The following is a 20,306-nucleotide window of genomic DNA, read 5'->3' on the forward strand; positions in this document are numbered from 1 at the left end:
CACAGCATTCAGAATGGCAAAAATAAGAACTAACAACAGCACCAAATGCTGGCAAAGTGTAGGTGAACCATGGCATTCAGAAACTTCTGGAAAGTGAAAAGGCCTGAATCTTACTGTGGGCCACTTCTTATTTCTGTTCTTTTCCATAGCAAATGATGCCCAGCTAAGCATTCATAAACATGAACCTTAATATATTGGTGACATTATGCTATTCAGACTTAATTCCTAGAGTAGGAACGTGCCTTTGTAAAACCCTTGTCTTTAAAGAAGTGTGTGTGTGTGTGTGTGTGTGTGTGTGTGTGTGTGTGTGTGTTACTATGTCAGGAACGGTAAGTCATCTAGAAATGATTAAAAGTATTCAAGAAGATTGTGTGGATTCCATTCAAATACAACACTATTTTCTTGACCATAGATTTTGGTATGGGGTTGTATGCAGAGAAATCCTGAAAGCCACTGAAACTGAGGACAACTTTTTCAATAATTAAAATTACTTTACTGTTATTATAGAGGCGATGTACAGAGGGATTACAATTGCATGAGACAGGTAATGAGGTAAGGAGCACATTTCCTTTCACACAGTGTCTTCTGTCCCCTCATTCTCTCCTAGTCCCTCCCTCACATCTCTACCCAGGAGTTGTATAGCTCACTTTCTCATCAGTGTCCCATGTGCTTGCCACTGCTGCACTTTTTCACCCTTTCTCCCTTAAGAAGGATAATTTTAAGTAGAAAATCACCTAGGTCATGGCTATAGGAATGGGCAATTACCCCCCCCCCCACACACACACTAATATTTAAGAGAATGAGAGCCCAGCACCAGTGGCTCACACTTGTAATCTGAGGTTACTTAGGAGTCTTCATAGTGACACCAATCTTTCATCCAAGCTATGTGTGAAAATTGAGATCTAGAAGTTCAAAAGTCTATGAAGTTCCATCTCCATGGACAGAAGCTTGATGTGCTGGTGTGCTCATGAGCCTAGCACCAAGGGGAAACCTAAATCACGCACATCAAGGCTCAAGCCTATGCCAGGCAAGAAGGGAGACCTTATACTAAACAACAACAACAAAAAAAAGCAAAAAACAGAGCTGGAAGAGTAGTTCAGCAGTATAGCACCAACCATGCAAGTATAAGGCCCTGAGTTCAAACACCAGTATTGTCCAAAACAAATTTAAAAGAGAGTGAGGCAGGAGTGGATGGGCAGAAAGGGCTTCCACAAAGGAATCGAGAACCAGTCACAGAAGCAAAGAGGTGATGGGAAGAAAGTTCTAGAAGCCAAGAGTAACGTTTATAAGAAATATTCCAACATAACAACACGCACTGCTGGGTAGCTCACTGGGTTTCCCACTGGAAAGCTTCCCACTGGAAGCTACAGGGAAAGTCCTGGATGAAATCTGTGTCAAGGGAATGGAAGTTGGGGACCCACTGGGATGTGAGGCACATGGTACAGAAGTCACAAAAATACTCCTGCTACAAAACCCAAAACTGCATTTTTGGGGTTTGGGGAGAGAGGCCTGTGTCTCCCATGGGTGGTGGTGTGGAGAACTGGATCATCTGTGAGGACAATGTTGGGCCTTCATAGTTACCATACAAAACTGGACAATGGGGTCAGGATTCACAATGGGGAACCAGGACACGGGGCAGTCAGAACAGGGTGACTTCAAAGCCAGTCCTAGCACTACTCACCTTTAGCAAATTAGTTCAATAGCAGGATTACTGCTACTGGCAGAGTCATTACTGGTATAAAAAGAAATCAAAAGCTGGGTGCCAGTGGTTTGTGTCTGTAATTCTAGGTACACAGGAGGCTGAGATTTGAGGGTGGCAGTTCAAAGCCAGCCAAAGCAGGAAAGTCTGTGAGACTCTTATTCCAATGAACCACCAAAAAGCCCGAGGTGAAGCTGTGGCTCAGATGGTAGAGTGCTAGCCTTGAGCAAAAAATGCTCAAAGATAGTGCCCAGGCCTTGAGGTCAAGCCCAAGACTGGCAGTACAGTGGGTCAAATAACCAGTACACTGCTAGGCAGGCAGACAAGACATGTGCCTGGAAAGGGCTCTGGAGATATGGGACCACATGAGAGGAGAACTTGCCCTAGGCTTCCTTCTGAACCAGAAGAATTGTTCCTGCCATCAGAGCCAAGTGCTGGACCTATCCATTCATTTATTCATCAGGACCTTTCCTTTGAGGCAGGTTAGACTAGGGAAAATGAGGCATGGTTAAATGTTTGCTAGGAATTCAAAAGACTTAAGCTGAAAGATATTCATTCATTTACTTCCCTTAAGGGTCTGTGGCCCTTACAGGGACAAAGTCATTTTAGAGGGAAATTGAGGCAGGATAAACTGAGGAAAAATGAAGCCTGGTGAAGGTAACTCAGAAACATGGTATTAAGAAACATAGAAGCGCCATCTTTGCTTCTAATGGGGACAAGAGGATACATTCCTTCCTGAGGGATGTATTTCTCACTCCAAGAATTAACATTTGTTTGACATGATGTATCCATCCCTTCCTGAGATAAATGTTTCCCCGCAAATACAGGCAACTAGAAATTCAGAAAGTATAACAACCTCAAGAGTGATTGAGAGCAAAGATAAACTCCTGTATTTTCCTAACTTTGCGGTGAGATCTCCTGCCTTTACCGCAGAAACACCCCTGCCCCCAAAGAGCTGGCTCTCCTCTACAGCACACACACTCAGTTGGAGTGTCTGCCTTTCTGCTTGTCTGTTTGCATGCCTACCTGCCTGTTTCCTTGCTCATTTGCCTACTCAATAAAGCTCAGCCAGGCTTTCTTACCATTGTGACTTGTCCAGAAATTCTATTCTGCAATTGAAGAGTCCCTCCTTTTAGAAGGAAACTTCACAAACCTTCACCTGCACCTGGTGACACCTTAATTTTAGGACTGTTGGTATCAGAAAGAAGGCTGCCGCTTGCCTTTCTCACCCAGGTGTCCTCAGTGGGAGCCACTCTCTCTTGGCAGGAGGCAAAGGGCTCAAGGCCCAGTTCTGGCTTCAGATCATGGCCTCTTCTGTATGGCACAAAGGGAGCCTGCTGGCCACAGGCTGCTGTGGCTGCGGAATTGTACTACATCTGGCCTGTCTGAAGGCTCAGCTGCTCTACTAAGGTCTACTCAGGCCCACAGGACTGAGGCCTCAGCCAGCAGACCCTACATCTCCCCATGAGGGTTCTGGGCAGCAGGACCTGCACTGTTCTGTTCTTGAAGCTTTGGGAACCTTGAAAGTGTCACTTGATAGCAGAAAAACTCATTTGGCAGTACACTATACCCTGCATTCTGATTTTTATTTTCCCTTCTGTTTCAAGCATTCCTTTGCTAAAGGAAACATATCCCCCATCCCATTCTCTGCAAACAAAGGCTAACACCCAGTCACTGAGGCCAGGTTCACAAAGCCTCAGATGGCCAGGGACAGCTGGGCAAAGTTGCTCCCAGATTACAGAGTATGCCCTGATCCTCTTCCATCTCCCCGACCTCCTTTGTCCCCCTACCTATCTTTTAACTGCTAACTTGAAAATCTCTTGAATTCTAAAGGTGAGCTCAAAAGTTTCAAAACTCAGCTCTGGCCAAAGAGGATTTGCCGACTGAGCCTAAACCTAGGCCCAAATTTAACCCAACATTTGTACTTAACCCAATCTGGGATTTGCTTTTAAAATACCATAGGGATCATGGAAATGAACTTCAGGAAATGGAAACAAGAGGATTTTTTTTCTTTGTTGATCTTTTCCTTTTCTTTTTGTATTGTTTGTTTATCTGTCTTGGAGAGGGTAAGGGGGCACAGAAATGAAGAGAAAAAGAATGGACAAATGCAGCAGTGGTACTCACTAGACATTATTGGAAAATGAACCATACAATTTGTGGGTGGGGACAGGAGGGAAAAACAGAAAGGGAAGGAGTGACATTGTCCAAAAAGAAATGTACTCATTACCCGACCTATGTAACTGGAACCCTCTGTACATCACCTTTATAATAGCAATAAAATGCCATAAGGCTGGGGTTGTAATTCAGTGGCAGAATGCATGCCTAGCATTATGGAGCCCTGGATTTCTTCCCAGTCCTGCAAAAACTAAATAAATAAAGCAAGAACATAAAATAAAATAATGAAATATCAAAGATTATCGTGCATAGCCAACATTAATGCTGAATACTATGATAGGTCCTTGAATCCATTTTCAGTTTTATCTTTTGCCCCTGGACTTCCAAAGACATCATTGCCATTTTCAGGCTAACTGGCGAAAATGCCCAGACTTCCCCAAAGCAGATGGCGATGCCAGCAGGCTGCAGGCAGTGAGCACACCACAGGGGCTGACCAGCCAGGGTGGTAGGGCCAGCTACATCCCACCTCCCAGCCTGCCTGCCCCAGCCTGGACAAGGCAGCCAGCACCTGTTGCCTGGCAACCTGGCAGGGAGATCCAGCCCTGCTTTGAGATGGGATGATTCCAGCATTCCTGAGCACAGTCAAGGAACCCCACTGCTCCCGGCCCTGTATCATCCACTGGATCAAGAAAACGGGGCCAGTATTTTCTGGGTGAATACAAGAGCCTATGAGATGGCAATTCTGGCCATGAAACTCTGAACATCTAGTGTTTTTGAATGAAGCCTGTAATGCCATCTTGCCCTATCGTCCTGTGGGATTTTTAGCTCACTGTGGCAGCTAAGCAAGAGGCCTGATGATCAGTGATTGTTTTGTTCAGCCATCTCTCAGCCAGGCTGGGCCCCGGGAGGATAGGTATCTGTCCCCTGCCCCCTGAAGCCCTCCCACCTAGGAAGAACAAAAGGTCTCAAACTTTGTGCTAGAAAGTTTCAACTGTACCCCTGACCTGCCAAAGCTGTGGCTGGTTAGCAAAGCAAAAACCCACTGCTGGAGGGGATATGTTTTGCTGCTGCTGGTGCTGCAGGCTGACAGGAAAAGAAGGCTTAGAAACAGTTCCTGGGAAGGCACACTTGGTGTTCTGAGCCTCTGGAAAAGAGTACACCATGAGAGACAGCATCTGCATAGGATGAAGGCGGAAGTGAGGCTTACATTCTGAGCTTGCACAGGAATTCTAAAATGTCATCTGTCATAAGAAGTGTTTCAAAGATTCTGATTACCATGCTACCTAATGCTAGGTGTGTCCTTGCCTAATGGCTATCATTTTCCCAAAATGTATAAAGTCTTCTTCTTGTTATTGTTATTTATTGTGAGGGCTTGAACTCAGGGCCTGGATACTGTCCCTGGGTTTTTCTCTCAAGGCTAACACTCTACCACTTTGAGCCACAACTCTACTTCCAGTTTTCTGGTAGTTGACTTTCTTGCCCAGGCTAGCTTCGAACCACAATCCTCATATCTCAGCCTCCTGAGTAACTAGCACCAGCACCTGACTAAAGTCTTCTTTTAACACTACCTCGCACACGTGTGCACACGCGCGCGCGCGTGTGTGTCTGTGTGTGTGTGTTTGAACTCAGGGCCTGTGTGTTCTCCCATAGCTTTTTTTTTGTGCTAAAGGCTACCACTCTATTACTTGAGCTACACCTCCACTTCTGGCTTTTTTTCTGGCTAAGTGAAGAGACTCAAGGACTTTCCTGCCAGGACTGACCTTGAACTCAGATCTTGGCCTCCTTAGAAGGTAGAATTACCACTGGCACCTATCTTACCATCTAATTTTAAAAATATGATCCTCAGACTACTTACATTGAAACCACTTTAGACTCTGTAAAGGTTCAGACTCTTTCATCATTTTTTAATATAATAATTGGGATTTCAAGGGAAAAGCCTTAGGTCTCCCCCGAGGAGAGCATTAGCATCTCAGACACACAGGATTCCCTCTGGCTTGCCCAGTGGCCTGCCTTGGGAACCACAGGTCATTTCCTTACCACTCCCCCCCCACCACCACAGTGCCATGTCATAGGAAAACTCCAGAAAAACAACAACAAATCAGCTAGTTTGAAAGTCCAAATGTGGCTCAAGTCGTAGAATGCCAGCATTAAGCAAAAAAGCCAAGCAAGAGTTCAAGTCCCAGTATTCTCACACACACAAACACACGCACATAAATAACCAGCTAGTCTGTCTTAATTTTACTTCATGCTAGGGAATGAAATCACTTTCATCCCTGTCCAAAAGGACAGAATAAATCAAATAATTAATTAAAATAAAGAAGCAGAATAAAAAGCAAAGGGAGGAACCTGGGTATTATTTGGCTATGAGAAAGTCACAGATCAAGAAAAGGACAACTTCAAAAGGGGCAGAAGAGTCAGGTGCCAATGGCTTATGCCTGTAATCCTAGCTATTCAGGAGATAGAGATCGCCAAGAAACTACTCAGAAAAGGCTGGATGTGGAGCTGTGGCTCAAGTAGTACAGTGCTAGCCCTTTAGCAAAAGAAGCTCAGGGACAGCATCTAGGCCCTGAGTTCAAGTCTCAGGACCAGAAAAAAAAAGTCGGGGGAGGGAGGAGTCGGGGGTTGGGGAGAGCACAAGAAAAGCCAGGGAATACAAATGAATCATTGTTGCAGTAAAGTATAACCTGGAAAACCAACTACTTGTAACAAAAATGCAAGGATAAAGTTGGGCTCTGATAGTTCATGTCAATAGTCTCTAATCCTAACTATTCAGGAGGCTGAGATCTAAGGATCACAGTTCAAAGCCAGCCTAGGCAAAAGAGTCCATGAAACTCTTATCTCCAATTGACTAGCAAAAAGCTAGAAGTGGAGTTGTGGTTCAAGTGGGAGAGCACCAGCCTTGAGCACAAAAGGACAAGTGGCAGCGTGAGGTCCTGAGTTCAAGCCCCAGTACTGGCACCAACCACCCAACAAACAACAACAAAATCCTAACAGTATGACTTCTTGTGGTTAGCAAACAATGTTCACAGTTCACATTGTATTTTTCTAGGACTGGAAGTGCTTTGGTACTTTGCTTTACCACATGTGATTAAAAGAGATGTGTTTGGACCCATGGGCTCTCTCACAGCCTGCTTTCCTCTGCTACCCATCCCTCCCAGGACTCACAGGACTGATGGAGCGTTTTCAGGCACATACCCCTCTTTTGGTCCTTTTTAGTGAGATTATTCCTTACCATTGTGCCAAAAGCCTTCACACGGCATAATTCTCCCATGCTTCCGACCTCCTGTTAACATGAGCCAGTCTTTCCTAGATCAAAGGATCTGCTTGAGTACTGACAAAGCACATTTCCTGTGTGAAGTTCATTGAGTTCACTGTGTGAGCAATCACTTCACGTCATCCTCAGCCGTGTGGATCATATGCTGTCTCAACTTGCTTTCCTCCAAAGCAAAGTGCCACTTCAGCACTGTTCCCATTTGGGGCCAGAGTTCCTTGATGTGTGAATCTTGCTAGGTGTTGAAAAGTATTTTGCAGTTCCCTCGCTAACCCCTCTAACAGGTGCTAATGGTACCCTCACAAGTGGGCTACTAAAAATGCCACCAGGCACTGGCAAAATCAACTCCCTAAGGAATATATGCAGTAGAACCACCTAGATGATTTGTAAAAACCCAGTGCTAGGTCTGCCTCTCCGTAAGGCAGGGCCTGACACCAAGCAACAGTACCAAGGCAGCAGCAGCTGCTGCTGCTAATGATAAAGACAATGATGATGGTGATTATGATGCTGCTGCTAGGCCCACACTTTGGGAACAACTTCTCAGCTTGTGTCTCCTAGGCTGGCCAGCCACATGCTGAAATCATCTGTGGAGCATTGTGTGCGTGTGTGCGTGTGTGTGCACGCGCGTGTCTGTGTATGTTCAAACTAGGGTTTGAACTCAGGACCTTGCGCTCTCAGCTTTTTTGCTCAAGGCTGGCACTCTAGCACTTGATCCATATCTCCAGTTGCCAACCATGTTGCTCCACACAAATTGCAACTAAATCAAACTCGCTAAAGATCTTATTTAGGTATCATCAGTTGCTAAGTTCCCTGGGTGATTCTAACAAAGATTAAAAACCACTAGTTTCAGATTTGTAAACTTGCTCTAGAACCTCAAACTTCTCAGTAAATGTGCTTTTTATCTTTAGCTCATTTGAAGACTCCTGTCTAACCTCACCAGGAAAAAGTATTCTGGATGAAACCTGTGGGCTGAGACCATCTTATTCATGAGTAAATTTAGGACAAAAAAACAAGTTTGAGTCAGATACTGGTGGCTCATACCTATAATCCTAGCTAGTCAGGAGGCTGAGATCTGAGGATCATGGTTGCAAGCTACCCTGAACAGAGAAGTCTGTGAAACTTTTATTTATAGTGAACCAGCAAAAAGCTAGAATGGAGCTGTGATTCAAATGGTAGAGTGCTAGCTTTGAGCAGAAAAATTCAAGCAAGAATGAGCTCAAAGCCCTAATACTAGCCAAATCGAAGTCAATCATCAAAGCTTCATGTTGTGGCCAAATTAAAAATTTGGAGTTCTTCTTTTTCTGTTCCTTTCCTATTGTCTCAAAGTGAGGCTTCATCTGTCAATCAGAAAAAAGTGCCACAGTTACCTTCGAACACTGCCCAGGTCTTTTGCTTCTTCTCAAAGGATGAATCTTCCGAAGCTTTGAGGGAAATCACTGGGAGAGATGAAAGGAAAATTTCAATATGAAATGCAAGGTTTATGGTACTGGTCCCCACTGTAACCCCAAATAATTCCATGCACTTAAATTGATAAAGTGATTATCACAATGGTGAAACCACACATCAAACCACACCTGTTATGCCCAAAAGCTCAGAAACTTGGGTCCCAGGAGATGAAAAGTAAGTTGTCTGTATTTAAAAGTCAGTAAATGAAGCCAGGTGTCAGAGGCTTGCACCTGTAATCCTAGCTACTAAGGAGGCTGAGATCTGAGGATCACAGTTCAAAGCCAGCCCACCAAGAAAGTCCATGACTGAGACGCTTATTTCCAATTAACTATGAAAAATCCAGAAATGAGCTATTATTCAAAATGGTAGAGCACAAAAGCTCAGAGACAGTGCCCAGGCCCTGAGTTCAAGCCCTAAGACCAGCATCAACTACAGTTTTTTTTTAATTAAAAAACAAAAATGTCAGTCAATGGCAAAGTCAGAATGCACTTCCACCAAGCACCATTTGCTTCATATACCTGAAAAATGGTTTCTGAATGAGAACCTAAGAACCAAAACATTATAATACCATACCAAGGAAAGTCTTTGTAAGATGTGGCGTATTAGACAGAGGAGCTGTATGTGACTGCTCGGTCAATCACCCTGAGCACCATTTCCCATGCAACACAGTCTTACAGAACAGCAGGCCCTACATTCTGATGTTATTTTGTCTTGTTTGAGATAGTAATTGATCATGAATTTACTGTGCCTGCTTCCAAAAGACAGGAAACAGAATTTACTTCAACAGTGTCAAACCTAGAATGTAGCACTAGGGGAGGAGATCCATTACAAGTAAAGTAACAAATTTGTACAATAGCAGGGAATGAGATTATTGCTAAATAGAAATCCCTAAGAGGATGTAAATGTAAGGAAATGGAAGGACTTGGAAAAAATTATACTAAGTGAAGTGAGCCAGACCCAAAGAAACATGGACTCTATGGTCTCCCTTATTGGGAATAATTAGCACAGGTTTAGGCAAGTCACAGCAGAGGATCACAAGAGCCCAATAGCTATAGCCTTATGATCACATAAGATGATGCTAAGTGAAATGAACTCCATTTTATGGAAATGATTGTTATATCACAGTTGTAACTACTTTCAACATCTCATGTGTATCTGTAGCTTCTACTATTGATGATGTTCTTGTATCACCTTCTTGTGATTATATCTACACTATCTCTGTAATCTTATCTGAGTATATTGGAAACCGTGTATACTGGAATTAGAACTAGGAAATTGAAAGGGAATACTAAATTGAGAGACACAGGGTAAAAAAAAAAGAGAAACAACTACAAAAGCAATACTTGCAAAACTGTTTGGTGTAAGTGAACTGAACACCTCAGGGGGGGAAAGGGTAAGGGGGAGGGGGAGGGGGGTATGAAGGACAAGGTAACAAACAGTACAAGAAATGTATCCAATGCCTAACGTATGAAACTGTAACCTATCTGTACATCAGTTTTATAATAAAAACTTTAAAAAATGTTCTATAACTACACTGTTGAACAGAGTAGAGCTGGTCATAGGCAGCTTCAGAGCACTTGAAATCTGAAGAACTGAGCTTGCAATAAAATTAAATGTTAATTTAAATTTAAAAGGTCCAGTGTAGTTGAAGAACTCATGATCAGAGAATATAGAACTTGAAATTTCTTTTTTGGAAAAAAAAGGTAGTTGCAAAGAGGAGGGGTGGGTGAATACAGTTATAATATTTCAATGGAACCAGGTAACTTGAGGGGATGATGGGGTTGGGACAGACAGGAGAGAGCTATGGAGGAGGTGACTTTGATCAAGCTTCATTGCCCTAAAGAACACAATGTTACAGTAAAGCCACCAGAACAAACACGTTCATTTCAGCACTATTTACCATAGCCAAGATATGGATGCATCCCAGATGCCCTTCAATGGATGAATGGATCAAGAAAATGTGTTATATACACAAAAGGGAATTTTACTAATTTATTAGGAAGAATGACATTATACCATTTGTAAGGAAATGGAAAGACCTGGGGGAAAATATACTAAGTAAGGCAGATCCAGAGAAACAAAGTTGCATGGTTTCTCATATTTGCAGTAGAGAGAATGTACCTACAAATCTATAAGTAATGATGCTGGGTGGTTACAAATTAATTAGCTGAACTATAATAGATCCTATGGAGAGATCAAATAATATAATCTTGTAGAAAGACTAGGTCAAATTCCAAAAAAATCAGCACCAAGAATTAGGTACATGTAAGGAGGGGTAGAACCAAGGGAGACAGGTTGACAAGTGAAGGGGAGAAAGTAGGGACAATGTTGTCAAGAATTCATTGCATCTACCATAAAACTAAGAAAAAGGAAGAGGTGGATTGAAGCGGGGTGAGAATGTTGATGGGGAGACATTGATGGATATGTGCTGTATTCATAAACTGCTCGGTTAAATTGTACTTCGTTTGTATAATCAGTTAAAGGTAATGAAAATTTTTGTAAAAATGCATTGTACTCACAAACTGATACGTTGAATCGAAAACCCTTTGTATAACTACTTAAAGATAGAATATTAAAAGAGGCAGGCAATATAGATGACCTGAGAGTTCAATTACTACATTTTTGTATTATTGTTAAAATTCAATTCTGAATTTTTGTTTCTGGTTCTGCACTAAATATTTTCTATTTATTCATCTTCCAGATCACTAATTTTCTTTTCACCTAAGTCTATCCTGCTGAAAATCCCCTTTATTATATTTTTAATTTTCATTTATTGCATCTTTCAGTTCTAAATTATTCATTTAATTATTTTTATCTCTTTGTCCTCTGCAGCTTGTCACCTAATTTCCTAATCATATACATCACAAAATTTTAATGGTCATCCTTGATAACTTTCATGCCTGCATAATCCATAGACTTGTTTCTATCATCTGTTTTTGCATTCTCCCATGTCTCTCAGTATGCCTGGTACTTTTTTCTAATTGAAAATCAGACACTGTTAGATGGAAAATCATGAAAGTACTAGATAAAATTTTAGTTTTCTGGTGGAAAGTGAGAGGTAGTTTATTTCTTTAATCTAATTAGGGTTTGGCCTGCTCTGGGGATTGATTTTAAGTTTTTGTAATGTCTAGTCCTTTTTATATTTGCCCTTCCTCTCATGGGCCAGTCTTTCAGCATTCCCCAGTAACAAGCCTGGAGTATTTATCATACTCTCCAGTTTTCATCTCACTGGTGGAAATGCTAAAGAGAAAGATGGCGCTGACAGAGTAGGGAGGCACCCCGACTTGCTCCAACTGAATAGCGAGCTGGGAACTCCAACACCCAACACCCCATCAAGAACCCAGCAAAACCAGCAGCCAGAAGCAGTGGAGAAACGCAGGAAAAGAAAAGGAGCAAAAAAGAAGAGCTGAAAACCTACACAGAGCCGGAGAATCTCCGGGGCACCCTCCCCCCACCAGCCAACCCTGGCCCAAACAGGGCCAGGCTGGGAAAGGGGAACCCGGCGATTGGCAGACAGGCTGCCAGGAGTGCAGAATCCAGATAGCGGGAGACCCCACGGTCAGGGTGGGTCCACACAGGAGGGTGCGGACCAAGACACACAACAGCACTGACGAGAAGTTCGGGTCCACACCGGGTTCGGACAGGGGGACCCAGCGCGGCAGAAGGAGGGAACCGAAGAAGCCACCACGACACTTCGCCACCCCCTGAGGGACCAACGGCTGCGCAGGACACACACACAATGCAGGATCAGTGAGTCCCCCATTACCCCCTCACCCAACGGGAGACCAGCTATCAGAGACCCAAGACTTACAAAGAAGCTAGATCTCCCTCTCTCCCCCTCCCCACCCCGTGGGAACAAAGAACCCCCAAATCAGGCGGGAAGCTCCCTTCGGGCGCTGGGAAGTCAGTTTAGCAGGGGAAGGGCAGAGCAGCCCCAAGGCTCCACAGGTTCCTGAAGTGGCAGAACCGGCCCCGCCCCCTTCCCAACAGGGGCTGGGGGACGGCCGGCAGTGCAAGCCCCACCCGAGGCGCCTGGACCTCGTGGACTCTTACAACTAAAATCACAGGCGCTGGTGGGCAATACCAGCACAGCAAGGACACCTGGGCCTGATCACGTCCCCCCTCGCAGCGGAGGTGAGGTCTGAGGGTGCTAACCCACACCCGGACAGTCGACCCCACTGGGCCCCACACATACCGCCCTCCCCAACGAACTCGCGGGAGGGCGCAAACACAACCCAACAACCTGGGGCTCACTCTGGGAGGCATACCCCACTAAAGTGCCTGTTGTAGTGGAAGCACAGCGCACAGGAGGGCGGGGCCCCCAGCGACAGCACCCGCTCTGGTAGGTGTACCCTGCACTGGTGGGCGGGGCCACAGCGGCAGCACCTGCTGCCGTAGATACGCCTACAAAGGGGGAGGGAAGAGCTACAAACCAAACCTGAGAAGCCATCCACAGATCTCCAGAAGCGCAAATCACAAAGAAACATAACACAGTTCATCAAAGGGCAAGCCAACTCGCCAGCTCCAAAAAGCAGCACAACTGAAGAGGAGATGGAGACTAAAAAAGCAAATGAGGCCATGTTAACAGGAATGATGGAAAGTGTCAGAAATGAAATCAGAAAACAATTCCAGGAGTTTAGAGCGGAAATCTTGAAGGACATCCAGGAAGCCAAGAAAGAAATGGAAGCAAAAATGGATACAATGCAAGCCTTCTTTAAAGAAATGGAAGCAAAAATGGATACAATGCAAGCCTTCTTTAAAGAAAATCTCCACATCCTGAGAATTGAAATGCATGAAAAAATAGATTTAAAATACAACTCTTTAAAGGAAGAAATTTCCACGATCAGAGCTGATATGACAACCATAAGTAGCTCTCTGACATCCATAAACTCCGCAATTGAAACCATAACACAAAGAGTGGACCATATGGAATCCAGAATCTCTCGCCTGGACGATGAAGCAGCCGACAACAACCAGAAAATGACCACACTCCAAGAAAAGGTGAAGCTTCAGGGCAGACTAATCCAGGAACTAATGGACAAAGACAAGAGATATAATCTGCGCATAATTGGAATAGAAGAAGGAGCTGAATACCAGAGCAGAGGGCTTAAACATGTTCTCAATAAAGTTATTGCAGAAAACTTCCCCAATCTCACAGGGGACCCCATCCAGGTAACCGAAGCCTATAGGACACCTGGCAGGCCAGACCCCAGGAAAGCCACCCCAAGGCACATAATATTCAAGACTACAGACCTCAAGATTAAAGAGCAAATTCTGAATTCAGCCAAAGCGAAGAAGGAAACTTTCTACAACGGGAAGAGGATTCGAATAACATCTGACTTATCCACACAAACTTACCAAGCTCGAAGTGAGTGGAAGAACACCATCCAAGTACTTCAGGCTAACAATTTGCGACCTCGGATCAAATATCCAGCGAAATAGGAGTTCACATTCGAAGAGAAAACCAGATCTTTCCACACCAAAGAAGAGCTAAAGGAGTATGTGAATAAAAAACCAGCCCTACAGCGAATTCTAAGAGGGGAGCCCCACCCAACAGAGATTGTAAAAGACACACAGACAGAACCAGAAAGAAACTTCAATAGCCAAAGTCCAACAGAAAGAACAGCTCACTAAAGACAAGAAAAAAAAAGAGGAAAAACAGCCCAACAAGAAAATGGAAGGAGAAAAAACACCCTTATCCTTGATCTCTTTAAATATAAATGGTTTAAACTCCCCGATAAAGAGGAGCAGACTGGCAGAATGGATTCACAAACAAAAAGTTGACATCTGCTGTCTACAAGAGAGCAAGAGACAAAAACAGGTTTCGAATGAAAGGATGGAGCAAGATCTACCAAGCAAATGCACCCACCAAAACGGCAGGTGTAGCCATTCTGATCTCAAACAAGCTGGACTTCTCATTAAAGTCAACTCAAAAAGACAAAGAAGGACACTATATATTAATACAAGGAAAAATCCAGAATCAAGACATCACTGTGATAAATGTATACTCACCAAACAAAAGAGGCCCTACATATGTCAAGCAAATTCTCACAGAATTACAGAACAAGATAGACGCAAACCCAATTATAGTTTAATACCCCTCTCTCCCCAAGAGACAGATCCAACACCCAGAGGATTAGTAAGGGAGCTGAGGACCTAAATAACACCATTTCCCAAATGGATCTAACAGACCTATATAGAACCTTCCACCCTACAGAGACCCAACACACCTTCTTTTCAGCAGCCCATGGATCATATTCCAAAATAGACCACGTCATAGCCCACACAAAGAACCTCAGCAAATACAAAAGTATTGACGTCATCCCATGTATTATATCTGATCACAGTGGATTAAAGGTAACCCTCAACAACAAAGGATACCACAGAGGCTATACACATTCTTGGAGGCTAAACCCCATGCTGCTATCCAACACTTGGGCCACAGACCAAATTAAAGATGAAATCAACGAATTCATAAGCCACAATGACAATGAAAACACATCACAAAGAAACCTATGGGACACAGCTAAGGCAGTACTGAGGGGCAAGATCATTGCCCTCAGCACTCACATTAAAAGAATGGAAGCAGAGCAGGTGAATAACCTCATGATGAAACTAAAACAACTGGAGAAACAAGAAATGACAGAATCTAAAATGACTAGGAGGGGAGAGATCACAAAGATTAAAGAAGAGATAAATCTGATTGAAAATAGAAAGACCATTCAACAAATAAATAAGACTAAAAGCTGGTTCTTTGAGAAAATAAACAAAATTGACAGACCCCTTACAAGACTTACAAAAAAAAGAAGAGAAGAGACTCATATACATAAAATCAAAGACTACACCGGAAAAATTAGAACAAGTACACACGATATTCAAACAATCATAAGGAGCTATTTCCAAAACCTCTACTCAGCAGAAAAAAATAATTTTACAGAAATGGATCAATTCTTAGAGAAGTACAAACTGCCCAAACTGAACCAAGAAGAAATAAATCAACTAAATAAACCAATAACTTACAGTGAGATACAGGAGGTAATCAAGAACCTCCCTACTAAGAAAAGCCCAGGCACAGATGGATTCACCAACGAATTCTACAAAAGTTTTAGTGAGGAGCTAATACCAATACTACTCAAACTCTTCCGCGAAATAGAAACAGAGGGAGAAATCCCAAACTCATTCTACGAAGCTAATATCATACTCATTCCCAAACCAGGCATAGACCCAACAAAAAAAGAGAACTACAGACCAATATCACTATTGAACACAGACGCAAAGCTCCTCAATAAAATATTAGTTAACAGGATCCAGAAACTGATCAAGAAAATCATACATCATGACCAAGTAGGCTTCATCCCACAGTCACAAGGATGGTTCAACATCTGTAAATCAATCAACGTAATTCACCACATAAACAGATCTAAAATTAAGAATTACATTGTTATCTCAGTCGATGCCCAAAAAGCCTTTGACGAAATACATCCATACCTATTAAAAGCTTTGGAGAGAAGAGGAATAGATGGAACATTCCTCAAAACAATAAAAGCCATATACAACAGACCAACTGCTAATATCATATTAAATGGAGAGAAATTTAAATCATTCCCCCTAAACTCAGGAACAAGACAAGGATGCCCACTCTCCCCACTTCTGTTCAACATAGTGCTGGAATCCATAGCCATAGCAATAAGGCAAGAGGAGGACATCAAAGGGATCCACATCGGCAAGGAAGAAATCAAGTTATCCCTATTCGCAGACGACATGATCTTATACCTGAAGGACCCAAAAAACTCAGTACCCAAACCCCTACACCAAATAAACCAATTTGGCAAAGTAGCAAGATACAAAATCAATCCACAAAAGTCAGCAGCTTTTCTGTACACCAGCAATATACAAACAGAAAAGGAAATTATGGAAACAATTCCATTTATAGTAGCCAAAAAAAGAATAAAGTACCTAGGAATCAACTTAACCAAGGACGTGACGGACCTATTCAATGAAAACTACAAAAGTCTAATAAGGGAAATCAAAGAAGACACAAGGAGATGGAAAGACCTCCCATGCTCATGGGTAGGCAGAATCAATATAGTGAAAATGGCCATATTGCCCAAATTGTTATACAAATTCAATGCAATACCTATCAAAATCCGAGCCACATTCTTCACTGAAATAGAGAAACCAATCCATAAATTCATATGGAACAGCAAAAAATCTAGAATAGCCAAAGCAATTCTAGGCAAAAAAAGCAGTGCAGGAGGTATCACAATACCTGACTTCAAGCTCTACTAAAAGGCCATCATAACAAAAACAGCATGGTATTGGTATAAAAACAGATCGGAAGACCAAGGGATTAGAAGATTAGAAATGAAGACCCAGAAATAAAACCGCACTCTTACAGCCAACTGATATTCGACAAAGGAGCTAGAGACATACAATGGAATAAACATAACCTCTTCAACTACTGGTGCTGGGAAAACTGGGCAGCCATATGCAGAAAACTCAAAGTAGACCCAAGCCTATCACCATGCACCAAGATCAACTCAAAATGGATCAAGGACCTCAATATCAGACCTGAATCCTTGAAACTACTGAAGGACAGAGTAGGAAAGATGCTAGAACTTATAGGCACAGGAAGGAACTTCCTGAATAGAGTCCCAGGGGCACAACAAATAGGGGAAAGACTCGACAAATGGGACTACTACAAATTAAAAAGTTTCTGCACATCTAAGGACATAGCCACCAAAATAGAAAGACAGCCAACGATATGGGAAAGGATATTTACCAGCACAGCAACAGACAAAGGCCTAATATCTGTCATCTACAGAGAACTCAAAAAACTAAGCCCCTCCAAGCCCAATAAACCTATTAGGAAATGGGCAAAAGAGCTAAAAAGAGACTTCACAAGAGAAGATATAAAAATGGCAAAGAAACACATGAGGAAATGCTCAACATTCCTGGTAGTAAAGGAAATGCAAATAAAAACAACCCTGAGATACCACCTCACCCCAGTTAGAATGGCCTATACTCTGAACTCAGGAAACAACAAATGCTGGAGGGGGTGCAGGGAAAGAGGAACCCTTCTCCATTGTTGGTGGGAGTGCAAATTAGTACAACCACTTTGGAGAACAGTATTGAGGTTTCTCAAAAAGCTCAATATAGACCTACCCTATGACCCAGCCATACCACTCCTAGGCATCTATCCTAAACAGCAAAACCTAAGATATCAGAAAGGCATTTGTACTTCCATGTTTATCGCGGCACAATTCACAATAGCCAAAATATGGAAACAACCCAGATGCCCCTCCACAGACGAATGGATCCAAAAAATACGGTACTTATACACAATGGAATACTACATAGCGATTAGGAATGGTGAAATATTGTTATTCACAGGGAAATGGTCAGAACTCGAACAAATAATGTTGAGCGAGACAAGCCTAGAACACAGAAAACAAAGGGGCATGATCTCCCTGATATATGACTGTTAACAAAGGGAGACGGAGAGACAGTAGAGACCAAGTCTGTGAATACCATATATGTTCTTGATACATTGTATATTGTATATATGTCTACCTGACCTAGAGAAGGGATAGAAAAACAGGACGTAAGATATCACAAGAAATGTACACACTGCCCTACTATGTAACTGTACCCTTTTTGCACAACACCTTGTAAAATAATTTGTGTTCAATTAATAAACAAATAAAAAAATACTAAATATGCAAGGCAAAAAAAAAAGAAATGCTAAAAACACACTTGCCTCCTAAACATTACCTCTCAACTAACACTGCTTAAAAGTTCAAGGTCTCAACACATGCAACAAACTAAAACTAGATCCTTATATATTACCCTGCACCAAAATCAATTCCAAATGGATTAAAGACCTCGAAATCAAAACAGATACCCTGAAAACACTAAAGGAAGGAGTAGGAGAAACACTTGGGCTCCTTGGCGCAGGACGGAACTTCCTTAACAAAGACCCAGAAAGGCTACAAATCAAAGAAAGGTTGGACAAATGGGACTGCATCAAACTGCAGAGCTTCTGCACGGCAAAGGACATAGCTCGCAAGATAAACAGAAAGCCCACAGACTGGGAGAAGATCTTTACCGGCCATTCAACAGACAAAGGCCTCATCTCTAAAATATATGCAGAACTAAAAAAATTACCTTCTTCCAAAACAAAACCGCAAAGAACCAATAGCCCCCTCATCAAGTGGGCTAAAGACTTACAAAGAGACTTCTCTGATGAGGAAATGAGAATGGCCAAGAGTCATATGAAAAAATGCTCTACATCACTGGCCATAAAAGAAATGCAAATCAAAACAACATTGAGATTCCATCTCACCCCAGTAAGAATGTCCTATATCAAGAAAACTAACAACAACAATTGTTGGAGGGGATGTGGCCAAAAGGGAACCCTACTTCATTGTTGGTGGGAATGTAAACTGGTTCAGCCACTCTGGCAAGCATTATGGAGATTCCTCAGAAGGCTAAATATAGAACTCCCCTATGACCCAGCAACCCCACTTTTGGGTATCTATCCAAAAGACCACAAACAAAATCACAGTAATGCCACCAGCACAACAATGTTCATCGCAGCACAATTTGTCATAGCGAGAATCTGGAACCAACCCAGATGCCCCTCAGTAGACGAATGGATCAGGAAAATGTGGTACATATACACAATGGAATTTTATGCCTCTATCAGAAAGAATGACATTGTCCCATTTGTAAGGAAATGGAAGGACTTGGAAAAAATTATACTAAGTGAAGTGAGCCAGACTCAAAGAAACATGGACTATATGGTCTCCCTTATTGGGAATAATTAGTACAGGTTTAGGCAAGTCATAGCAGAGCATCACAAGGCCCAATAGCTATACCCTTATGAACTCATAAGATGATGCTAAGTGAAATGAACTCCATGTTATGGAAACAATTGTTATTTCACAGTTGTAACTACTTTCAACGTCCCATGTGTATCTGTAGCGTCTATTATTGATGATGTTCTTGTATCACCTTCCTGTGGTTGTACCTACACTATCTCTGTAATCTTATCTGAGTATATTGGAAACCGTGTATACTGGTAATGGAAATAGGAAATTGAAAGGTAATACCAAATTTGACAGACACAGCGTAAAAAAAGACAAACAACTACAAAAGTAATACTTGCAAAACTGTTTGGTGTAAGTGAACTGAACACCTCCGGGGGCGGGGGGGAGGGGAAGGGAAAGGGGAAGGAGGGAGGGGGGTATGAGGGACAAGGTAACAAACAGTACAAGAAATGTATCCAATGCCTAACGTATGAAACTGTAACCTCTCTGTACATCAGTTTGATAATAAATATTTGAAGAAAAAAAAAGAGAAAAAAAAAAGTTCAAGGTCTCCAACAATTGGGCTCCTCCACTGGATGTTGCTGAAATTTACTAAACCATCTAAAAGTAATCAGGAAAACCAAAATATGGATACGTGTATATAATTACATGATGTGATTTCTGTAACACAAGTGTATCTGAAATACAGATATACAATTCAGAAGTCAGAAATGCAGATAAATTGTTTTCAGGTTTCCTAACTGTTCTCAGAAAGAGGGTTTTGATCAGCTTTAAGCTGGTCTGACATGATCAGAGAACTTTTCCACAAGTACCTGAGTTCTTCAAAACCAGTAGCTTTATCATCTGCCTCCATATCGCCACCATGTATTATGTTTCCTGACACATGATAGACAGGTGCATAGTCAATAAAGAAGTGAACCATTTCTTTTTGACTGTCTCACAA

The 20,306-nt window shown here is 42.4% G+C and overlaps 1 protein-coding gene across 1 annotated transcript in view; it reads right to left on the minus strand.

The window, feature by feature from the left end:
* The window catches only part of Vstm4 (V-set and transmembrane domain containing 4), a 91,010-nt gene that overhangs the window by 47,330 nt on the left and 23,374 nt on the right, over positions 1–20,306 (minus strand). The window contains exon 3 of the mRNA XM_048339222.1: positions 8,453–8,521. Within this exon, the coding sequence (XP_048195179.1) occupies positions 8,453–8,521 (69 nt within the window). The remainder of the gene's footprint in view (positions 1–8,452; positions 8,522–20,306) is intronic.

The sequence above is a fragment of the Perognathus longimembris genome, chromosome 2 (genome assembly GCF_023159225.1).
Source record: "Perognathus longimembris pacificus isolate PPM17 chromosome 2, ASM2315922v1, whole genome shotgun sequence".
Classification (NCBI taxonomy): Eukaryota; Metazoa; Chordata; class Mammalia; order Rodentia; family Heteromyidae; genus Perognathus; species Perognathus longimembris.